The sequence below is a fragment of the Durio zibethinus genome, chromosome 4, assembly GCF_047325235.1.
Source record: "Durio zibethinus cultivar Kanyao isolate XHJ-2024 chromosome 4, ASM4732523v1, whole genome shotgun sequence".
In the NCBI taxonomy this organism is placed as follows: Eukaryota; Viridiplantae; Streptophyta; class Magnoliopsida; order Malvales; family Malvaceae; genus Durio; species Durio zibethinus.
The window spans coordinates 13,355,953-13,378,513 of NC_143165.1; the positions used below are offsets into that span (position 1 = coordinate 13,355,953).

At 28.3% G+C, this 22,561-nt stretch overlaps 1 protein-coding gene across 3 annotated transcripts; it reads left to right on the plus strand.

Annotated features, from left to right (window-relative positions):
* Nucleotides 1-9,107: 9,107 nt before the first annotated feature.
* Nucleotides 9,108-15,899, plus strand: LOC149519193 (disease resistance protein At4g27190-like). Of its 3 annotated transcripts, none has more exons than XM_089759708.1 (5): nucleotides 9,108-9,369; nucleotides 11,331-11,431; nucleotides 12,152-14,966; nucleotides 15,076-15,255; nucleotides 15,639-15,899. In XM_089759708.1, the coding sequence occupies exon 3, from the start codon at nucleotides 12,164-12,166 to the stop codon at nucleotides 14,879-14,881; it is 2,718 nt and encodes a 905-aa protein (XP_089615834.1). In that variant the 5' UTR covers nucleotides 9,108-9,369; nucleotides 11,331-11,431; nucleotides 12,152-12,163; the 3' UTR covers nucleotides 14,882-14,966; nucleotides 15,076-15,255; nucleotides 15,639-15,899. The 3 variants fall into 3 exon arrangements, with proteins under 3 accessions (XP_089615834.1, XP_089615835.1, XP_089615833.1); XM_089759709.1 differs by having other exon boundaries at nucleotides 9,109-9,369; nucleotides 11,391-11,431; XM_089759707.1 differs by lacking the exon at nucleotides 9,108-9,369 and having other exon boundaries at nucleotides 11,128-11,431.
* The last annotated feature ends 6,662 nt before the right edge of the window (nucleotides 15,900-22,561 follow it).

Sequence of the window (22,561 nt, forward strand, 5' to 3'; positions counted from 1 at the left end):
AGCGTCAACAACATGGAGCTTAGAATTAGAAATCATGTTTAATCCGAGCAATACTATCTTTTATGAAGGGACTTAACTGAACAAGTAGGCCAAGTTTTTGAAGTTGGAAATAGTACTAGTGTTTATGATGAATTTGTAATGCCTTAAATTTTATATTGAAAAAATATATGAATATAATATGATATATATGTAAAAATTTAAATTTAAATTTATGAAATATTTTTTATGAGATAAAATCATAAAATTTTTAAATTAAAATAGATAATATTTTTTAACTTAAATATGAATTTTTATAAATAAAAGCGACTATCAATCGATGTGAACTAATCATCAAAAGGGATGTTTTGGAAATTATTTTTTCTTTTCTATTTGTTTTTTTCCACCAAAAGACTAATTCATTGCAACTCTTCGAGCCTTTTCAGATCAATGTGTTCTTGATTCTCACTTAAAGCATTGACATTGTGGTTAGGCAATGGATTGCCACTAACATTAGATGTTGTTGTTGGCCCTCTTTGATCAAAACTTACCATTCCATCCTTGATCAACCATTGCACCTTATACTTTAGAGCAGTGCAATTTTCAGTAGAATAGCCAGCAATTCCATAGTGGTAGTCACAGTGGGCTGTAAGATCATACCACTTAGGATAGGGTGGCTTGAATGGCTCCACACGGCTGGGGGCAATCAAGTGGCTATAATAGAGTTCTCGATATAACTCCTTATAAGTCATGGGGATTGGATCAAATACAAATTTTTTTCAAGTAATCCGTTGCTCTCGTGAACCACTTACTGGGTTAGTAGGAAATTTTGGGGTCTTGCAGGAGTTTGAATATTAAGGCTATATGTAAGATCTTAAGGGCTAAAAACTGATCGGTATATGGATGAATAAGGTGGTTGTGGAACTAGCTGGTATGGATAGGATGAGGCATTATTCATAGCAGGATAGTATAGAGAGTAACCTTGAGGTGGATAGGGTTGATAACCCTTGAATTGTTGCTTATCAAAGCTCACAGCTTAAGCTTCAGTTTCTTTCTTTTCTGATGCCTTTTTAGTTTCTCCTCTTTTCAACTTGCCATTATTGATGGCACTCTCAATAATTTCTTCAGAGATCACCATGTTGGTGAAATTTTTTTGTTGCATTCTCTATCATCTTTTCATAGTAGGGAGATTTCAAAGTGCTGACAAATAGCATTGTAGTTTCTTTCTCAGTTAGAGGAGGTTATACTTGAGAAGCAATATCCCTCCACCTTTGGGCATACTCTTTAAAAGTCTCATTGGCCTTTTTCTCCAGGTTTTGTAAAGACAAATGATTAGGGGCCAAATCCATGATATGTCGATATTGATTGATAAAATCATAGGCCATGTCACTCCAGGAACAGATGCGAGTTCTGTCTAACTGGATATATCACCTAACAGTAGAACTAGTAAGATTGTCATGGAAAACATGCATTAGTAGCTTTTCATCATAAGCATGGGCTACCATCTTTCGATAATACATGGTAATATGAGTTTTGGGGCACTTTGTGCCATCATATTTTTTAAATTCTGGTACTTTGAACTTAGGAGGAATGACCACATCAAGGACTAAGCAAAGCTCAGTAGCATCAACTGAACCATAGAAACCAATTCCTTCCACAACCCGTAGCCTTTGTTCTAGCATACTAATTTTGAAGTTTTCTTGAGCTTCCACTTTTGTCTTTTCCTTTCAGTTCATTCAGATCAAGGATTTGAATTGGTTCAATAGCCTTTTCAATAAAGACAAGATTCACATAGCTATGGTAATGCCCTGGATTAGAGGCTGATGGCATTCCAGGATATGTAGGATATGTGAAGTATTGTGGAGAAACCTCTTGTGTAGACTGGGCTTAAGATGGACCAAAATCAGGTGGATATAGGGGGTCAGTCACTTCTTGCGATGTAGGGCCTTAATAACTTGTGTTCTCTTCTACTCATTTCCCCTTATTTAATTTATTGAGAGCATCCAAAATTTTACTTAACTCATTCTTAATCTTTTCCTGAGCTTTTTCTAGTTTTTCAAATCGGTGAGAATTTTCTTGCTCCATTTGTCTGGCCCTAGCTCTTATATTATATCAGTGGACGGAGTTTATGCTAGATGGAGCTATCCTTGAACCTTTAGCATCACAATTACAATTAGAAACTATGTATGACATGCAAATGTATGCATGAAATGTACTAATGTTTGCCACATCATCGATATTGATAAAAGAAATCTCCCTTTGAAACTTTATTAAATAAAATTTCAAAATTACATCTTAATAAAGTCAAAGCAATATTCTAAAGTCCTAAACATCATTCTTTATTTCTAATGCCTCCTTATAAACTTCCTAGCTTGTTGGTAATGATTTTATACCTCATCTAGAAAATCAAGTAAATGTCGCCCATGCACTCCCACTGGTTGCACCATAGCCTTCAAACTTTTCACTTTTTTTCCATTTCTGATGCTTTGTCTGCAACAATGCATATTTGATCAAACAAATGCCTTAGATGCCTTTATTTTTTTGTACACATGTCTTTTCATAACTCACTCTGTTGAGCTTGTTTCCTGCATTCATCAGACAAAGCTTCTACTTGTGCTGTATGCCGATCCATTATTTCTTGTAGCATTTGGCTATGTCTATGTGCCCTAGCAATAGCCTTTTGCTCTTCCTCCACCCTCGCTTTTAACAATTCATTTTTTTTTAAAAGTCAGGCAAGCTTGGGTGTGACTGATGAATGTGTCATATCTAAATCATGAAATAAGGCTCTCCATTGATCTTTTTACTCTGTAAGGCTCTGGATTTTCAGTTCTTAAAGTCGTGAACACTCTCTCATTTCTATCTTCAATTGCTTGTTTCCTTATTCTAACTCATCTTTCTTAGACTGAAGTTTTCTCTTAGTTGTTTTCATTTTAAGCAAAGGATCTTGAAGAATGGGTTTTGGGGAATGCCCTAACTGTTCACTGGGAATCATAATGTCTTTTCCCCTCTTCGCATGCCATACACTATATTCTAGAGTGACGTCATAAGTAAACCTCCATTGGTTAACCCTAGTGGTTTGCTTCCATGCTTTCTTGATCTTTTCAACCATTCCACATGCCTCTTTATCAGTGAATGAGAACTCCCCTTAGTTAAGTCCATAGGTTTTTGGAATGAATTGCTCACACCCAGATTATTTTCTCACTAAATCTAAAGCATAAGTAATAGCACCCCATAGGCCTAATAAAAACACCCGTGGTTGATTTCCACAACTGTATAACACCGTATCATGATGCATCCAAGGTGCTCTCTAAACTATCCCTTGACTATCAAGGGCTCGAAAATAGAAAACCCATTCTTCTTTTGACTTTGCTTGAGGCCATGTGCTATAACAAAATTCTTTGATAGGGATACTGGAACGAAGGTATGACTTGTAAAATTGACTTTCTTTACATTCCATGTGACTCTTGATCCATACATAAAGTAACTGTAAACATCCATTAAATCGATCTTTACCATTTCTGAGACAAAAGTTTAGAGATCGAATGGTTTCTGCCAAAATGGTTGGCGCTGCATTGACCTGATATGCTAATTGATCAACAAAATCCACCACTGCAACATCAACATATCCGATGACTCTCTAAAAGATCACCAATCCATATAAAGCTATAGCCATAGCTACTAATCCCTGATCATCATCTATGTGCCCCTGGATGAAATCTCGTAAAAAACTTCATGGAATAGCCTTACTTTCACCCTTTATCTTTACACATGAATCGACTTGAGGTAAACTAAGTCTAAGCATTTGCACTAATTTTTTACGATAGCCCACCTTGTTGGCTCAGTAAATCTTGTTTGGGTTTGCTAGATCGAAGCGAAGTATGACCATATACTCTTCAATTGTAGGCATCATGTCTCCTTCATTGAAAATAAAACATCTATATGAAGGATCCTAAAACTGAATGATAGCCCTAATCAAATTATTATCCACTTACACCTGTAGCAGTGAAGCTATGTCTCCATATCTATTCTCAAATTCCTCCTATCTTATTCTATTCATGTATCCCCATATACTGCTTAAGTCGGATAGATCATTTTATCATAGCTCTAGATGAACTCTTTCGGGTAATGATGAAATAAAATCTTATGCAAGCAATCTCCTTATTTTCTTTGACCTTCTTCTGACTTAATTTTCAATTGATGAGCAAACTCATAATGGACTAATATAGACTTTGGTTGTATTTGGCTTTCCATGAATGTAAGTGTGAGATCTGATTTATCAATAACTGATATGCGACAAATATTTCCTATATTAAAATGATGCAAACGATAGTGTTAAATATGATCATGATATGATAATGCTAGAACATGAGAATAGAGATAATGCATAGAATCAAATGCTAGAACATGAGAATGAAATGAAATATAGATGCACAAAATCAAGCAGACAAAATGGTTAGATAACAAATTGTTCCTTTTTGTGTCCTAATTTTAGGTTGTATCTATTGATGGATAGAAAAGGCTTAAGTGGGTTTCTTAGGGGTGAACTATATGCAGGGTTAGAAAATTTTGACCACTAAAAGGTTTTCAAATTGTTCCTTACATCATTGTCCATCACAGACTAGTAAGGTAGTCCAATCCTCACCCATCATAGGCTACCAACAAAAAGGATTCAATTTGAGTGAGAGTATTTCGCTAGCCATTACGGAGATTATCATCTCACGAGAGTGTAGGTACTTTACTTCTTCCTAAGAGGGATTGAGCCTGGGTATAGAGCTCATGTAATGCAAATGCATATGATAGTGTGTGTGTGTGAAGGAACACAAAATTATCAATCCCATAAATCAAATAAGAAACCAAAAAAAAAAAATGTTAGTAAACAAATAACTTAAAGCCATTAGTTCAAAGGATAAGATAAATTCAAAAATTATGGCTTGACTCTCTACTGTCCCTAATAGAGTCGCCAAGCTGTCATAATGTCTAGATCCAAGGATCTATCGCTAGACATTGACTTGAAGGAGTCACCACCAATCTTTTTTTATCTAGGTGCGATTGGTCACCTAGGGAATCTATCCTTTTAAGGAACTCCTAAGCTTGACTAAAGGTCCTTAAAAGAATAGGTTCAGGTTTACGAACTAGAACAGGATTCGAAAGTTTGGTTACATGTGGGGAAGGTTATAGTACCCCCACATACCCATCCAAAGGATGGTACCATATTATTTCGAATTTATCCTAAGGTTTAAAATCTAATAGCTTCAAATTTTATGTTAAATATTGGAAACAATTTTTAAGATTTTCCATCAATCTGGTAGTACTCTTAAAAAAATTCTTCCTCACCTCAAGAGTATTCAAGAATCCCATTTGATTTCTTGAAAAGGCTCCGTTGTCGGAAAATGATTTATTTATTTTTTTATTTTGGAAATAAATCTAATTATTCCACCATTTGGGTCAAATTAGAAATATTTTTTCTTTTGAATTTCTAAAATTTTCACCATTTGGGTCTATTTAGAAATTTATTTTTTTCTCTTTTTTCCTTGGAAAGAAAATAATATGATAATTATTTTTATTGAAATTTCATCTAAATTATTCCATCATTTGGGCCAAATTTAGAGAAAATTTCTCACCTAGAGATTTCTTAAAAATTTATCATTTGAAATTTCAAAGAATCTCATCCTTAGATAATTATAAAATATTTTCAATCCAAATTTTTATGTGGAAAAGAATACAATTACTTGTATTAAAATTTCATCTAATCATTCCACCATTTGAGCCAAATTTAGAAGAAATTTGTAATCTAGAGATTTCTCAAGAATTTACCAATTGAAATTTTTAAAAATCTCATATTTGGGTAATTTGTATTGAATTCCTAAAAAATTTTATATTTTTATGCTTTTTATGCTTTTAATTTTTTTGTTTGAAAATATATATTAATTATTGTTATTGAAATTTTATCTATATTATTCCACAATTTGGGACAAATCTAGACAAAATTTCTCACCTAAGAATTTTATAAAAATTTTTATTTGAAATTTTTATAAATTCCATCATTAGATAATTAATATTTATTTCTAAAATTTTATTTTTATTATTTTATTTTATTTTGATAAAATAAAAAAAAACAAGTAAAACAAATAAATAAAATAAAATAAATAAGAAAATACCAAAAATCCGAAAACGGCTCGGCTCAAGACCAAAAATCACGGCTCAGATGCGCGGCTCGAGATCTCGGCTCGGCTCGACTCGGCATGAACCTAGGCGAAAAAATGAGTCACTGATTCGGGTGCGCTACGGGTCGGGTCGGATCTTGGTAAAACGCGCGGATCCTATGGGTTTACTAACACAAAAATGATGTCGTTTTGGGAATGATATATAAGACTGAAGATCGATTTTTTTTTAGAATTCTTTTCTCCTCTTATCTCTCTTCCCTTCTTTTCTCCTTCTTCTCTCTAAACGATTCCAGATTCCAAATACCAGAATTTGGGAAAAGCCATCAAAAACTTCAAATCTCACTCTAAACACTTTTTGCTTCCGTTTCACCTTTTTGTTTTCTTTTTTTCTCCCTGATTCCTGTGTGTCTTATATGTGATTTATGGACCTATTTATAGGGATTGATCAGAATAATTTCTGATCAATCCTAACTCCTTATGGGATTTGGATTCAATTTTTGAATCCAATTCCAACTCTGCCAATTCCCAAATTACGATCAAATTCATTCTAATTTTTTTATCCTAATCCTAATCTTAACCGAAAATTAATCAAAATAAAAAAGATAAATATATTAATAGATATAAAAAAAATAATTAGATAAATAAAAGAAATAGATAAATAATAATAATAAATAATAAAAGCAGATAAATAATAAAAATATTAATAGATAAAAATAAAATAAAAAATATATATTAATAAATAGACAAATAATAAAAATAAAAATAAAAGTCAATTGGACCAGCTAATTGAATCTTGAATCAGACCCAATAAGCTTAAGCCCAAACCCTATTGGATTAAACCCAATGACCTTAGACTCGGATCAAATATGGTGTCTACACTATGTATTAAGCTAGAAATTTTTTTTTTTTAATATTCTTATGTACAATTCTAATTCATGTTTTTCTCATCTTACCTTTTGCTAGATACATTACCAGCGGGAGATATTAGAAATGGCAATTGCTCGCTCTGGGATTGAAGCAATGTAGAATAGTAAATTTCATCCCTCTGTTGAACGCCAGTGTTCTTTTCAGTTTGCTTGAATCATCTTCTCCAACTTTAGAATTGCCTCTGTTTACTATTGTAATATTTGTTGCCTATGTACTTTGTTTCTCATTCAAAACGTGTAATAAAACTCTGAGCAAATTATTCTCATTTTCTTACTCAGAACGCTGGCTTTGCCAAGTTTTCTCTGCCAAGAATTTCAGTTTACTTTGCATGCGTCCACTCCATACCTAAAAATATAAATCATATAGCTATGGACAGCCCAAAGTAATTAATTTGGGAGTTGGAAGCTGAAGATTGGGTGGCCTCCAACAGCTTACACTTTTGCTCTAGCAGCGCAGTTATTGGCATTCAAATTTAACTTTTGATCAATTTCAGTTAGTGTAATTGTAACCATGCAACTTAGCCTCCAACCATGGAAAGAAACACATGGACATGGTAGAGAATAAAACGGAAAAAAATTAGTTCACCTTGCACCTTCCAAACATAAAAATCATTTTGAGATTTGAACTGTGTTTAATCATTTTTTTAACCTTAGTTTATACCTTTTTCTGAAGACAACATTCAGTTGGATTGAGGTTTTGAGATGATGTGTTTTGGTAAATATGATATACATATCAATGCTAATTTACTTAATTCTATACATGAAAAAAAAAAGTCACTTTTCTCAAATTGAAGGCAATTACAAAGAGTTTTAAGCACTACGAATATCAGAAATAATTAGTAATATTTTTGACCTTATCAAAAGATCTCGTAATTAGTAATATTTTTAATTTAACTTTATAAACTAATATTTGGATCACTCATATTTAAAAGTGTTATTATTTAAAAAATAACCGACCTCTCATTTGATATTTCAAATCGTTGCAACTTGATCAAATGATGTTCAACGGAATTTAAACTTTATTAATTAAAACCATTTAAGCTAAATCGTAATTATGTCTAATAAAATATTATAAATTAAATTAAAATTATCATTATTTTGCATATTTATTTTCTATATAAATATGTAAAGCTACACACAAGCAATAGTATTTGGGAAAAATGAGTTTGAATCTCACCTTCTTGTTGTTGCAATTACATTAACAGAATATTACTGCAAACTTTCAGAACAGTTGATTTGCACAATCGCAGGTCAGCCCTCCCTGTTTGCTGTTTTGTGGACATCAAAGTTAAGAATACAAGTGCTGTTTCATAGTAATTTCACAGACCTTTTTCCTTTTGGGTTATTCTTATTCTATCATATTATGATTAGTTGTTTTGAATTGCAGGGCTCCATATAGATTCAATATTAATCCTAGAATTGAAGCTGCTCGGAAACTAATCATAAGATAGGATGGATGGGAATTTGTTTTTGCTTTTTCTCTTTTTTTTTTTTTGACCGAAAGATTGGAAGTAAAAAATTGAGCTCAAAAGCTTGATATTTTGTAAAAATAATTATATTAAAAAAAAAGAGAAAAAGGAAAGTGCATAAAGAAAAAAATCATTGACAACTCTGAAGCTTTTTCTTTCACTGTTTAGACGAAGAAAATAATAATAATATTAGATTTGGTAAAGTCACGGTTATGATAAGAATGTGAATTTTCCAGATAATATGGTGATTGATGATTGGTTAACTGACTCAAGAGACAGATCTGCCTAATATTTTCCCGTTTACAGCAGAAAATCTATGAAAGGCTGTTCTCTTTTGTCTTTGGTCATGGATTCCACCCGTTGTCGTGTGAAAACAAAATGCTATGCGAAAAAAATCAAAGAAGGAAACTATTTGCTTTAATCATGTACTATGGCACCCACCACGAAAGTGGCACCATGACCTTAACAAGTGACTCATAATTTGCTTTAATGATTCCCCATGGCACCCACCATGAAAGTGGGTCCAAGACCATAATGTTGGTTCATTAGTATGCTCATAATTTTGGTTCATTAGTACTCGTCTTTTCTTTACACGTTCCTTAGCACTTTCTTTTCTTGTTCCTAAATCCCATCCTCATCCTTTTTCCTTGAGTCAATATCAATCAAGTTGCTAACACTGATTCTCATAGCCTTCTACCAGTAGTTGATTCACTGTTTCTTTGCTCCATACACTTCTTCTACTTGAGTTCTTCTCTTTTTTCCACTGCTTTTTTTTTTTTTCTTTTTATTCAAGGTCTCGCAGAAGCATCAGCCAGTCTAGTAGCTCAAATTAAGGTAGGTAATTTAATTTCCTGTATTCATTTTCTTTTTCATGCATGTCATGATTTTGTTTTCTCTTCTCTTTTTTATTAATGCTATTACTTTTCGTTTTCACTACTGATGTTGGCTTTTTAAACTTCTTTGTTTAAGATTTTCATTTTAACTTTTTTAATTTTGTAGTTCGTTGACATAAAAAAACAAAGCTTAGAAGATTTGTTGAAATTAATCACTTCGGCTTTAAGTTTTGGTAATAATAATAGTAATAATAACAGCCTTGATAAATGATGACAGTATTTAAGGCCAAGGCTCTAACTTTTTAATACTTGAGAGCTGTGTTTTGGTGATATAAGTTGAAAAAAGCAATTATTACCTTTGAAAGGAAGAAATCGGCAAGACCAGAATGTAATAGATCCATGAAAATTCACTTAGAATTGTTTATAGCAAAAAATGCATGGTAATATGGTATAATAGAATTTATCCACAACAATATAAAGGCTGCAAGGCTTTTGTAAGACACTATCTTCAGAGTCCAGAGGAGTCAAAGAATATATAATATTGATTCACATCCTTAATAACCGACTTGTCTAATTAAATATGTTCCTTAGAAATTTACTGCATCTATATATTTACATGCTTACAATAAAATATTAATTTTAATAAATTTTATAATCTCCTCATATATTGCTACATAGCATGTATATATATCTTTTAATAAAAATTACGTATTTATTTGTAGGAAATTCCACTTGTATTATTGAAAAATAAACTCAATAAACTTTCCACTTGTATTATTGAAAAATAAACTCAATAAACTTTCCAAAGATATATGGCTTAATCTGTAATCCCTTTTATAAAATTTAAGATAATTTTCGTAATTCATCACTGATACTGCTATTATGCAATCTGCATATTTTTAAATAAAAATTAGATAACTCTTCATAAAAAATTTAGAATTGACTTTCATTTGTTTTGTTAGAAAGTAAATTCAATAAGCATTCCAACATTATATAATTCTTATAGTAACAATATATCCATTAATATGGAATCCATTTAAATTCACTATTATAGATAATAGTATCTCATTCAAAAATAAAATTTTTTCTTTAATCTTTAAAAACTTAAATCTTCACTTTTAGCCTTTAAAATAAAGTCAATAATCATCATTAAATCTTAATAACATGAAGTAAACAAAACTCAATAATTTACCAAATTGATCATGAAGATTAATGAAAGATTTTATAATTTTTTTAATTTTTTTTTAAACTTCAATTTTAAATAATAACAATCAATATAATATTTTTCTAAATAAAAAGATGACATATACTCATTTTTAAAAATTAACTTGATTTTAGTCTGCTTTAGATCTTTAACTTAATTTTTCATACTCTTTTAACTTAAGTAATATAAAAAAGAAGAGTTCTACTTTTTTTTTTGTTTTACGATGACAAATTTCTTTTCTTAAAATGCATATATTACTTTTTTTTAATAATTAATTTTTTAATTTATTAATAAAATTTGATAATAATCTAACTCAATTATCATTTGGGCCAGAGTATTACACGTTTACAGCAGAAAATGTATTAATGGTTGTTCTGCTTTATCATCGGTCGTGGATCTGTCGTGTGAAAACAAAATGCTACGCCATAAAAATAAACGAAGGATACTTTTTGCTTTAATCATGCACTATGGCACCTACCATTAAAGTGGCACCATGATCATGACAAGTGACTCATAATTTGCTTTAGTCATTCCCCATGACACCCACGTGAAAGTGGCACCAAGACCATAACAATTTTACTCATCATTTTGGTTCATTTGTACTCGTGTTCTCATTGCACTGTCCTAAGCACTTTCTTTTCTACTTCCTAAATCCCACCTTCATCTTGTTTCCTTGAATGAATATCAATCAAGTTGCTAACAGTGATTTACATAGCCTTCTACCAGTAGATGATTCACTATTTCTTTGCTCTATACAGTTCTTCTACCTGGGTTCTTCTCTTTTCTTCACTGCTTTCTTTTTTTCTTTTCTATTCAAGGCCTTGCAGAAGCATCACCGAATCTAGTAGCTCAACTCAAGGTAGGTAATTTAATTTCCTGTATTCTGTTTCTTTTTCATGCATGTCATGATTTTGTTTTCTCTTCTCTTTTTGATTAATGCTACTACTTTTCCTCTTCACTATTGCTGTTGGCTTTTTAAAATTCTTTTTTTAAGATTTTCATTTTAATTTTTTAGTTTTGTGTTTAGTTAGACATGAATATTATGATCATGCAATCACATAATAGTAAATAAAAAAAAAAAAAAAAACAAGGCTTAGAAGATTGTTGAAATTAATTGGCTTTAAGTTTTGGAAATAGTGATAGTAATAATAACGGCCTTGATAACTGATAACAGTATTTAAGGTCAAGGTTCTAACTTTTTAGTACTTGAGAGCTGTGTTTTGGTGATATAAGTTGAAAAAAGCAATTATTAGCTTTGAAAGGAAGAAATCGGCAAGACCAGAATGTTATAGATCCATGAAAATTCACTTAGAAATGTTTATAGCAAAAAAAACATGGTAATATGGTATAATAGAAGTTATCCACAACAATATAAAGGCTGCAAGGCTTTTGTAAGACACCATCTCCAGAGTCCAGAGGAGTCAAAGAATATATATTATCGATTCACATCCTTAACAACCGACTTGTCTAATTAAAACATGCTCCTTAGAAATTTATGTCATCTATATATTTGCATGCTTATGGTTATAAAGTCCATCAAAATGGTTTATGATATACATATTTGTTCTTATGTACGTAGGGACTTACATCCATGGATTTCTTCCTTACTAAAATTGATGAATTTTGGGACACTCCAACAAACCTTGATGAGAAAACGAATGACCTAAAGAGAAGACTTGAGAGACTAAATGCTCTAAAAGAAGATATGGGGTTAAGAAGGAGCACAGAGTTGCATCCAAGAAAGAAACTAAAGAAAGAAGTTGAGTTATGGCTCAGAAATGTTGAACTAATAGACAGTGAAATCCATGACCTTGAACAAAAAATTGGAGAAAGCACTGCTATCTCACGTGGACTCTTCAAAGGAATTGTTTCCATGAAGTTACAGGAAGTTGAGGAACTTTATCAACGGGGTAAGTTTCCTGATAGTTTGGTAGTTGACGACCCTGGGTGGATTGGACAAGCTCTATCAACGGCAACTTTATTCGGTGCAGCAGCAAAGACTTGTATGGAAGAAATTTGGGCCTACTTGATGAGTGCTGATGTTCAAAAGATTGGAGTCTGTGGATTGGGAGGGGTGGGTAAAACAACCATTATGAAGCTCATAAACAACCAACTTTTGAAAGAGACAGAAAAATTCAACAAAGTTATATGGATCACCGTATCAAAGGAGATGACCATCTCTAAATTACAAAACAGCATTGCACGTGCAATGGATGTACCCATTCATGAAGATGAAGATGAAACAATAAAAGCAGGGAGGGTAAATGATGTGTTGGTTCAAAAAGGCAAGGTTGTGTTAATCTTGGATGATCTATGGGAAAATTTTTCTCTCGAAGAAGTAGGAATTCCAGAGCCTTCTAATGGGAGTAAGTTAGTGATAACAACCCGAATGAGAACGGTGTGTCACTATTTGGGTTGTCGAGAAGTTACAGTATCTACTCTTTCAAAACCAGATGCATGGAGCTTGTTCTCTGAAAAAGTAGGTCAAGATGTTTTAAATCATCTAGATCTATTACCCTATGTGAAATCTGTTGCTGAAGAATGTGGTGGTTTGCCCTTGGCTATTGTGACAATAGCAAGCAGCATGAAGGGTGTATGTGACGTTCATGAGTGGAGGAATGCACTCCATGATTTAAATAGACATGTAAAAACTGTGAATGAGATGGAAGAGAAGGTATTTCAACGACTTCAGTTCAGCTATGATCGTTTACAAGATGAAAAAGTGAAGCATTGCTTCCTCTGCTGTGCATTATATCCTGAAGATTGGGAAATAAATACAGATAAGCTTATAAATCTGTGGATTGCAGAAGGGCTTGTGGAAGAAATGGATAGCATACAAACAGAGATTGACAAGGGGCATACCATACTGAATAAACTCAAAAACAGTTGTTTGATAGAAAACGGTAATAAAGGTAGAGGTCGAGTAAAGCTGCATGACGTTGTAAGGGACATGGCATTACGCATCACAAGTGTAAGACCACGATTCTTGGTGAGAGCTGGCATACAATTGAAAAGGATACCTGATTTGCAAGATTGGAATGAAGATTTGGAGAAGGCTTCATTGATGGAGAATTGGCAATTACAAATTCCATCCCAAATGCCACCCCCAAAATGCCAAAATCTCACAACATTATTGTTGTCCAACTGCGGTGTACGGAGTATTCCGGAGTGTTTCTTTGAGCAAATGCATGGCCTCAAGATTCTTGATCTTTCTCGTAGTCATATTAAGAGTTTACCAAATTCCATATCTAATTTGGAAACTCTCACTACATTATTGCTTGCTTGTTGTAGACAATTAGAGAAGGTGCCATCTTGTTCAAAACTGCAAGCTTTAAGGAAGTTAGACCTTGGAAGAACAAAAATCAAGGATATGCCTCATGGGATGGAAAGGTTGGTAAATCTCAAATATCTTGATTTGAATTACACGAAAATGACAGAAATGGCCGATGGAATATTGGCAAAATTCACATCCCTTCAGTACTTAGCAATATTTGGATTTGATTATAAATTATTGGTGAGCGAAGAGGAAAGAGGTGGATTAATGAGGAAGTTGGAAAGCTTTGAAGGGTGTTTTTTTAACTTGAATGAGTGGAACAGTTATGCCCAAGCTTTGCATGCTCGAGAAAGATGGCCTCGTCAATACATCATTTTAGTGGGTGATCGATTTATATCCAATAACTCGTATCATGATTCGAAAAAATTCATTGAATTGAAAGGTTGTGACATGATCTGTACAAATGGTGTTAAGATCCTATCAGATGTTGAGGCTTTGACTATTGGGGACTGCAATGTGGATTTGTGTGAAAAAGAGTCATTTTTCTCATGGTTTATCCCAGTGCCACATAACAATTTTTCCTCTCTTTCTCATATTGATATAACTCATTGTGGAAAGATAAAAAAGTTGTTCTCGTCCAATTGGGTGCTGCACAACCTCCAAAATTTGAGTACTTTATTGGTTGCTGAATGTTGGGATATGGAAAAGATAATAGCATCAGAATCAGAATTGGAGGGAGAAAGAAATAGAGTTGCCATCAAACTTACTCTTCCAAGATTAAAGACATTGAAATTGAGGAATCTACCAAAATTGAAGAGCATTTGTGGTGCAAATGGAGTAATGGTTTGTGATTCTATTGAGGAGATTGTTATATGTGATTGTCCAAAATTAAAGAGGATACCTCCAAATCTTCCCGCACAAAAATTGAAGCGTATCCAAAAGAGTGGTGAGAATTGGTGGACTGGGACCACCGAAATTTCATGTTGGAGTGGGACCATCGAAATGGCAAGCTCCTATTGGAACCCTACATTATAAAGTGGTACTGACATTTGCCTGTTCGCAGAAATGCTTGACCACTACAGCGGTCTCTGTTTTTTTGACCAAATGCCTTACTAGAACGGTAGCTTCTTTCTAGTTCTTCTTTCTAGTTCTTTCTTTTCTTTCTTTCTTTCTTTCTTTCTTTCTTTCTTCACTTTCTAATATGTTAATCTCATGCTTGACCTTTCCAGTTTTCTTAGAGATCTTTCCAGCACACCATGGATTATTTGTTATGATTATTTGGCAGCAGCAGCAACAACAACAACAATTCACACACTTTAATGTTTGGAACTCCTTTGATCCATGCGCTTTTCAAGTCTAATATGTTTCTGCCCTTCTCGTTGATGTTTATATGGTTTGTGAGAATTTAGGTAAGGATGAACAAATTTGGTCAAATTCTTCAATTGCTCATATCTGGATTGAATTCTGTTCTGAATTATCTTGATGAAACTAATTCTTTTTTAACAAAAGTTTTCATCAAGTTCTTTATGGCAATTCCTTAAAATGATTTGTTTAAATTCAAAGTCTTTATAGATAATGCTTTGTTGAAATTCATATAAACAAGTAAAGCGCATTTTGAAATAAGATGAAAGGTTGCCCTTATCTTCACCATGATTTTAAAGAACTATGCGTTAAGTTAGATATAATTTCTTCAAAAACAAACTTGAGGATTAATGTTTTCTTTTTTGCTTTATATTGTTATTATATATAATTCTAATTCCTTTTTTTTTTTTCTGCTCTTATCTTTTCCTAGATACATTACCTGCCTGAGGATTAGAAATGGGAAATGCTCACTCTGGGATTGAAGTGCAATAGTGAATTTCACTCACCTGCTGAACACCAGTGTTCTTCTCAATTTGCTTAAATCATCTTCACCAACTTTAGAATTGCCTTTATTTCCTACTGTAAGATTAATTTGTTGGCTATGTACTTTATTTCAAGTCTGTTACAAAAACATGTTAAGAAATTGTCTGTTTTAATCATCGAAAACTAAATGCTCTCTATTTGACTGTCAGCTAGATTCTGTTACTCTCAATTCTGTTGCAAAGTTGTTGACTGTATTTCAAAGTAAAGATATTTCATTTCAAAATTTGAAGTTGCAAAGAACCTTATGAACAAAATTTGGGCATATTTGATGGATGATGGTGTTTAGAGGATTGGAGTTTGGAGAATGGGAGGAGTACAACGATGGTCATAGAATTGAAAGAGTTACCAGTTCCAAAATATATATATATATATATATATATATATATATACTAGTTTTCTTTTACGTGCATAGCACGAAATTATTAATCAAATTATAATTCTAACATAATAAAATAATTTTATTACTTTTATAGTAGTAAAATTGAAATAACTATCATCATACTAAATTAAATTGAAAATATAAATTGAAGTTTGAAAAAAATAAATATAACAAAAATTTTAAATTAAAATTCTAATAAAAAATAAATATTTAATCTTTCTCTATTTTGACTTTTTTTTAAGTCATTTGTTTTTAGATTATCATCTTCATTCATTTTTTATATATTTTCCTTTCTTTTTAAATTTTTTCATAAGATTATCTTCTATCACAATCAAATCTAATTTTGTACTTTCCTTTCTTCTCTATTTTATACTTTTTCTTGAGCTTTTTTTCTTAACTTTTTTGGTAGTGGATTTTTATTTTCAATTTTATAAAATTTTGAGGTAATCGATCATTGTTGAACTTATTGAAACTCTTTCTTTTCATCTATTTGCTAATTAAAATTTAAATTCTTTATTTTGATTTGAAATATTTTGTTATAAAGTTTTTGTTGCTTGAAATAAAGTAAATATATGATGTTTTCTTTTTCATGATTAGTTACCTCTCATTTTGATATGTACTTAATTATGTCATATAAATCATTTTGTAGTTTAATTTTATAGTAAAAATTGCATACTTACATGAATTTTACTAATTAAAAAAAATCACATAAACATATTCTTAAAAAAAGGATTTGAAGCAATCCAAAATTATTAATATCTCCATGTAATCATCAATGATGTTTATTTATATATTTACAAGGGATATTGACTAAAACTACTTTTAATATCGAATATTGGTTTCTTAAAAAGCCGCAAATATATATAACTTACTAAAATATGTTATAATAAAAGTTTAAATAACACACTTTACTTAAAGATATATCTTATCATAATCAAATGGTATTTTTATGTTGTTCTTTGAATATTGAAATACTCTTCTCAATGAATTTGGTTCAATATTGTTATTGTTTGTTAAATAACGAAATATAAGAATTCTAAAATTAATAAGATATGACCTATTTTAGATAAATATCAAAAGATATTATTATATTTTGAAGGTAAACTATGTTTTAAATCTTGACTTTAAAATTGATAATGAATATAGTTTTAATATTTGAACTCTTTTTTATTTAAAATAGAGTAATTTCTTTATTTGACGAATACTTAATCATATATTTAGTATAAGTCATACAAAAAATTCACAATTTAACCGATATTATTATAAAATTATAATTTATAGAATTCATACTATTATTAGTATTATTAGATCAGGTATTTTAATTTTAAATATTATGTACTTGAGAAAATAACTTATACGTAATTTTTCTACGATGTTTTCTAATAAGTTTAGACTCATTATTTCTTTCTTTTATTTTAAAAATATCTTTAAAGACAATAATTTTTTATATAGTTGCTATTAGTGTTATAAAGGATACCACATAACACAACAATTTATTTTTAGTAAAGATATAGGATTACTTTAGTTACTATTAATTTATTATCAAGTAAACAATAAATGACATACAAATTTAGATAAAGTCATTCCAAATTTTCACTTCAAAAATTGATTTTTTTTTTAATAAAATTATGTTGTTATAGTAATTGGTATATGAATATTATTTTAATCATTTATATATGTGTACGATATCCACAAATATTTGTAATTCAATACCTTAGTATTAAATGGCAATAAATATAATTTTTTAAATGAATCAAATATGTTACACATATTAAAAAAATATAGCTCCATATTAATATTCAACCAAAACCAAAAAAAAAAAAAAAAGTTAGCAATGATTTACTACTATATATTATCAATGATTTACTACTAAATTATATCACTAATTTACCATTAAAATATAAATAGTTTATTATTAAGTTATCCATACTTTACTACTAAGCCAATTAATTTATTGTTATCACTGATTTACAACTTAATTATAATTGATTTATATTAAGTTATCAATAAATTATGACTAAATTAACACTGATATATTATTATAACTAATTTATTATTATGTTATTAATGATTTATTATTAAATTATCAATAATTTACTATTAAGTTATGAATGATTTACTATTTGTTATAAAGTTATATCTAATTTTCTATGAAGTTATAAATGATTTACTATAAAATTATCAATGATCAACTAATTTATTACTAAATTATCATTGATATAAAACTAAATTATAAATGATTTATGAGTATGTTATTAGTGATTTACTACTAAATTCAATTATTTGCTACTATATTATTATGCATTTAGTAATTACCATTGATCAATTACTAACTTTTTAATAATTAGCTATTAAGTTATTAATTATTTACTACTAAGTTATCAACTGAATTACTACTAAGTTATTTATGATTTACTATTAATTTATCAATAAATTACAATAAATGAGATAATTTCTTTTTATATAATAACATCATTGTTTCATTCAAATTTAAATTTTATTTTACTAAATTTTTTTAATGAATAAGTTCATGGTAGGTTTATTCTAGTTCCTAATGATGAAAGTTCTAACTTTGGTCTTTTTAGTAACCAAGGTTCAATCACTCGTAACTTTAAGTATAGAAAAATGTTATCACTAATTAACAAATAAGTTATCAATTACATATTACTATCTTATCATTGATTACTTCTAAATTATCATTAATTTATCACTAAGTTATAGATGATTTATTACTAAATTATAAATGATTTACTACTAAATTATTAATAATTTACTATTAAGTTATAGATAATTTATTATAAAGTTATGACTAATTTACTATAATTTATTATAAAATTATTACTAATTTACTATAAAGTTATTGATGATTTACTAAGAAGTTGTTAATAATTAACTAATTTACAACCAAATTATTATTAATTTTTACTAAATTATCACTGATTTACAATTAAGTTTTCAATAATTTACTATAACATTATTAGTGATTTACTACTAAATTATCAATAATTTACTATAAAATTATCAATGATTTATTATTTACTATTATGCATTTGCTACCATGTTATCATTTATTTACTATTGAGTTTTAGTGATTAACTACTAAATTATTATTGATTTATTTCTAAGTTCTTTACGATTTACTGCTAAGTTTATAATTTAATTACTATTAAACTAAAACAGATTTACTATTAAGTTATCTGTAATTTATTATTGATTTACTATTAAATTATCAATGATTAACTATTAAGTTATCATTTATTTTTTTATTAAGTTATCATTGATTTACTACTATGCTATTTTGCATTTACAATTACATTATAATTGATTTACTATTAAGTTATTATGTATTTACTATTATATTATTATTGATTTACTACTAAGTTATCAATTATTTACTATTAAATTATTATTGATATATTATTAAGTTATTACTAATTTACCATACAAAATTATCACTAATTAACTATTAATTTATCGACGATTACTATTAAGTTATATTGATTTACTTTTAATTTTCAATTATTAATTACTACTAAGTTCTAAATTATTTACTACTAAATTATCATTAATTTATTATTAAGTTTTTTATGATTTACCGCTAAATTTGTCAATTAATTATTATTCTCTCTATCTTAAATTGTCACAGTTGACTTTTTTTTTGTTAAAATTTTTTAATTTTGACATCTATTATTTTAAATATTTTAATAAATCAAATTTTATAAAACATATATTTAGAAACTACTTTATTTAAATTTTTTAAAATATAATTTTTTTCATATTTTTATCAATAATAAATATAAAATAATAAGTTATTAAAGTTAAAAAATTGACCAACAAAAATAAAAATGTGACAATTTTACTAGAATGGAGGAAGTATTAAACTGAATCTTATTTACTATTAAATTATTATTAATTTACTACTAAGTTATCATTACTTTACTATTAAGTTATCATTTATTTTTATTAAATTATCCTTAATTTACTATTGTATTATTATATATTTACAATTATGTATAAATAATTTACTAGTAAGTTATTTGTTATTTACTACTATATTATTATGTATTTATTATTATGTTATCATTGACATACAATTATCTTATCAATTATTTACTACTAAATTATTATTTATTTATTATTCAGTTATTCATTATTTAATATACAGTTATCATTGATTAAATATAAAGTTATTACTAATGTTGTCTAAATTATCACTAATTTACAATAAAATTATTAATAATTTGCTACTATATTACTCTCTCTGTCTTTATTTATTTGTCTTGTATTGACTTTTACGGAGTTAAAAAAAAAAGTTTTGACTTTAATGTATTTAATATTAAAATTAAAATTTTTTTATAAAATTAAAGTTTTATGATTTTTAATTTTAGAAATTTAAAAAAAAAATCATAAAATATAATTTAAAATATAAAAAAGTAAGAGTTTTAGATGTTTAAAACAAAACATAAACAAAATTTTAGGACATCCCAAAAAGAAAAGATAGACAAAAAAAATAAGATAGAGGGAATATTATATATTTACCACTATGTTATAATTTATTTACCACTAAATCCTCTATAATTAATTTAATTGTATAGAACATATTAATAGGTAAAATGTGTTACAAACACTAAAATATTCATATATAGAAAAACTATTTTAAATCTTTTAGCAGTATTGCTTACATTAAGTGGGGTATGAATGACTTAACTAAGATATTTTAATAAAAAATAAATAAAAAGTAGACAATATTTTAATTTGCTAAAAAATATTAAATAAAAATAAGTAGAGATAATTCAATAAATTATCACATTTATATATAATATAGATATATATTAAACATTTTCTTAATTATAAAATTTTATATTTAAATTAGGTTATAAAATCTAAAATATGCAAATGTTTGTCAATATTCTAAATTTTTAGCTAAAATTTAAATAACTACGTATAGTAAAGTTGGTTAAATTCCAAATGAAGTACCTTTTACACATTAATTGAAAAAAAAAATCAGAGTTCACGCTATCATCTATAATCTAATTCTTTTTTTTTTTTTTTTCATTTTCATATATATTATGATATATTGACTCATTGAGTAATAAAAAGACTAATTTAGTAATCTTAGGATCTATATGAAATATTAATTGATTCATTTATCTTATTTTTGTATATATATATAATTTAATTTTATCAATTGAGTTAATTTTTTATCTTAATTATAAGACTATATAAATAAATATATTTTATTTCGCATCTTCATACTTCAAATTTTTTATCATGCAATTAATGAGTTCAATTATAAGTCTTCCTTTATTTATGAATTGAAGAATTAGTTAAATATGCATGATTGGCATGTAGTGTATTATTAATAGGAGTCTACCCAATTAAAAAAATCACTTTTAATATTGTTTTGAGTTCACTTTTTTTATGTATATATCATAGATGATATATGTATTTATATATAATAAACACACTCATAAAAGTACAAATAATTATTAAATAGATACTTTCTTGATAAGAATATAAATCAATAATCATATACTTTAAGTATATAAACAAATAAAATGAAATGAACTATAACATTAGTGTTTCAAAGAATATAATAATTGATTAGAGAACTAACAAAGCTTTGATCATTCAACAAAATACGCACAATTAGTCAATATTTTTTACTATCAAAACACAAAAATATGTTAGAGTATTCTTAATTGAAAAAAATAAATTTATATTTTTCAAGAAAAAATCATAAAATATATTGATAATATAAATTTTAAATTTCACAAATGAAGTTAGTAGAATGACATATACCTTTTAGGTTTAGAGTATATTAAAAAAATAAATTAAAATAAAAAGAGTGATGTGTTAATTTTTTAACTCGCTTGTGAAGATAAAAAAAATTCAACTAACAATATATCAAATAATTTCTTTTCTTCAAGATTAATGTTTCTTAGCAATATTGACTTTGGTTTCATAAAAATATCTTAAGTACTAAATATTTAACACTAACTATAAAAAATTAAGGATGGACCGAAATTAACTTAAGTGTAGTATAGAATCAATCTATAGAAAATAAAATAAAAACTAAGTTTAGTAACAATTCAAGGGTACATGAGATTCTGTTCATAAAATGAACATTCATTTAAGCATTATAATGTTAAGGCGTGATTGCATAGAGTAATTAAAAATATTATAATCAATCATTGCAATTATTAAACATAAAATTTTATATTTATCATAAAAATAAAAATAATCAAACATATAATTTTACCATAATACACGTATTACTCTTTTTGAATAATTTTTTTATAACTTAATTTATAATTTTGTATGAACTTTAATTTCAATTAATCTAAAAAAAATAAAACCAAAAATATAAATATATTTAAAGACTCATGATATGTGCCATTAAAGAAGATCAAGAGTAAATTAGATTATAT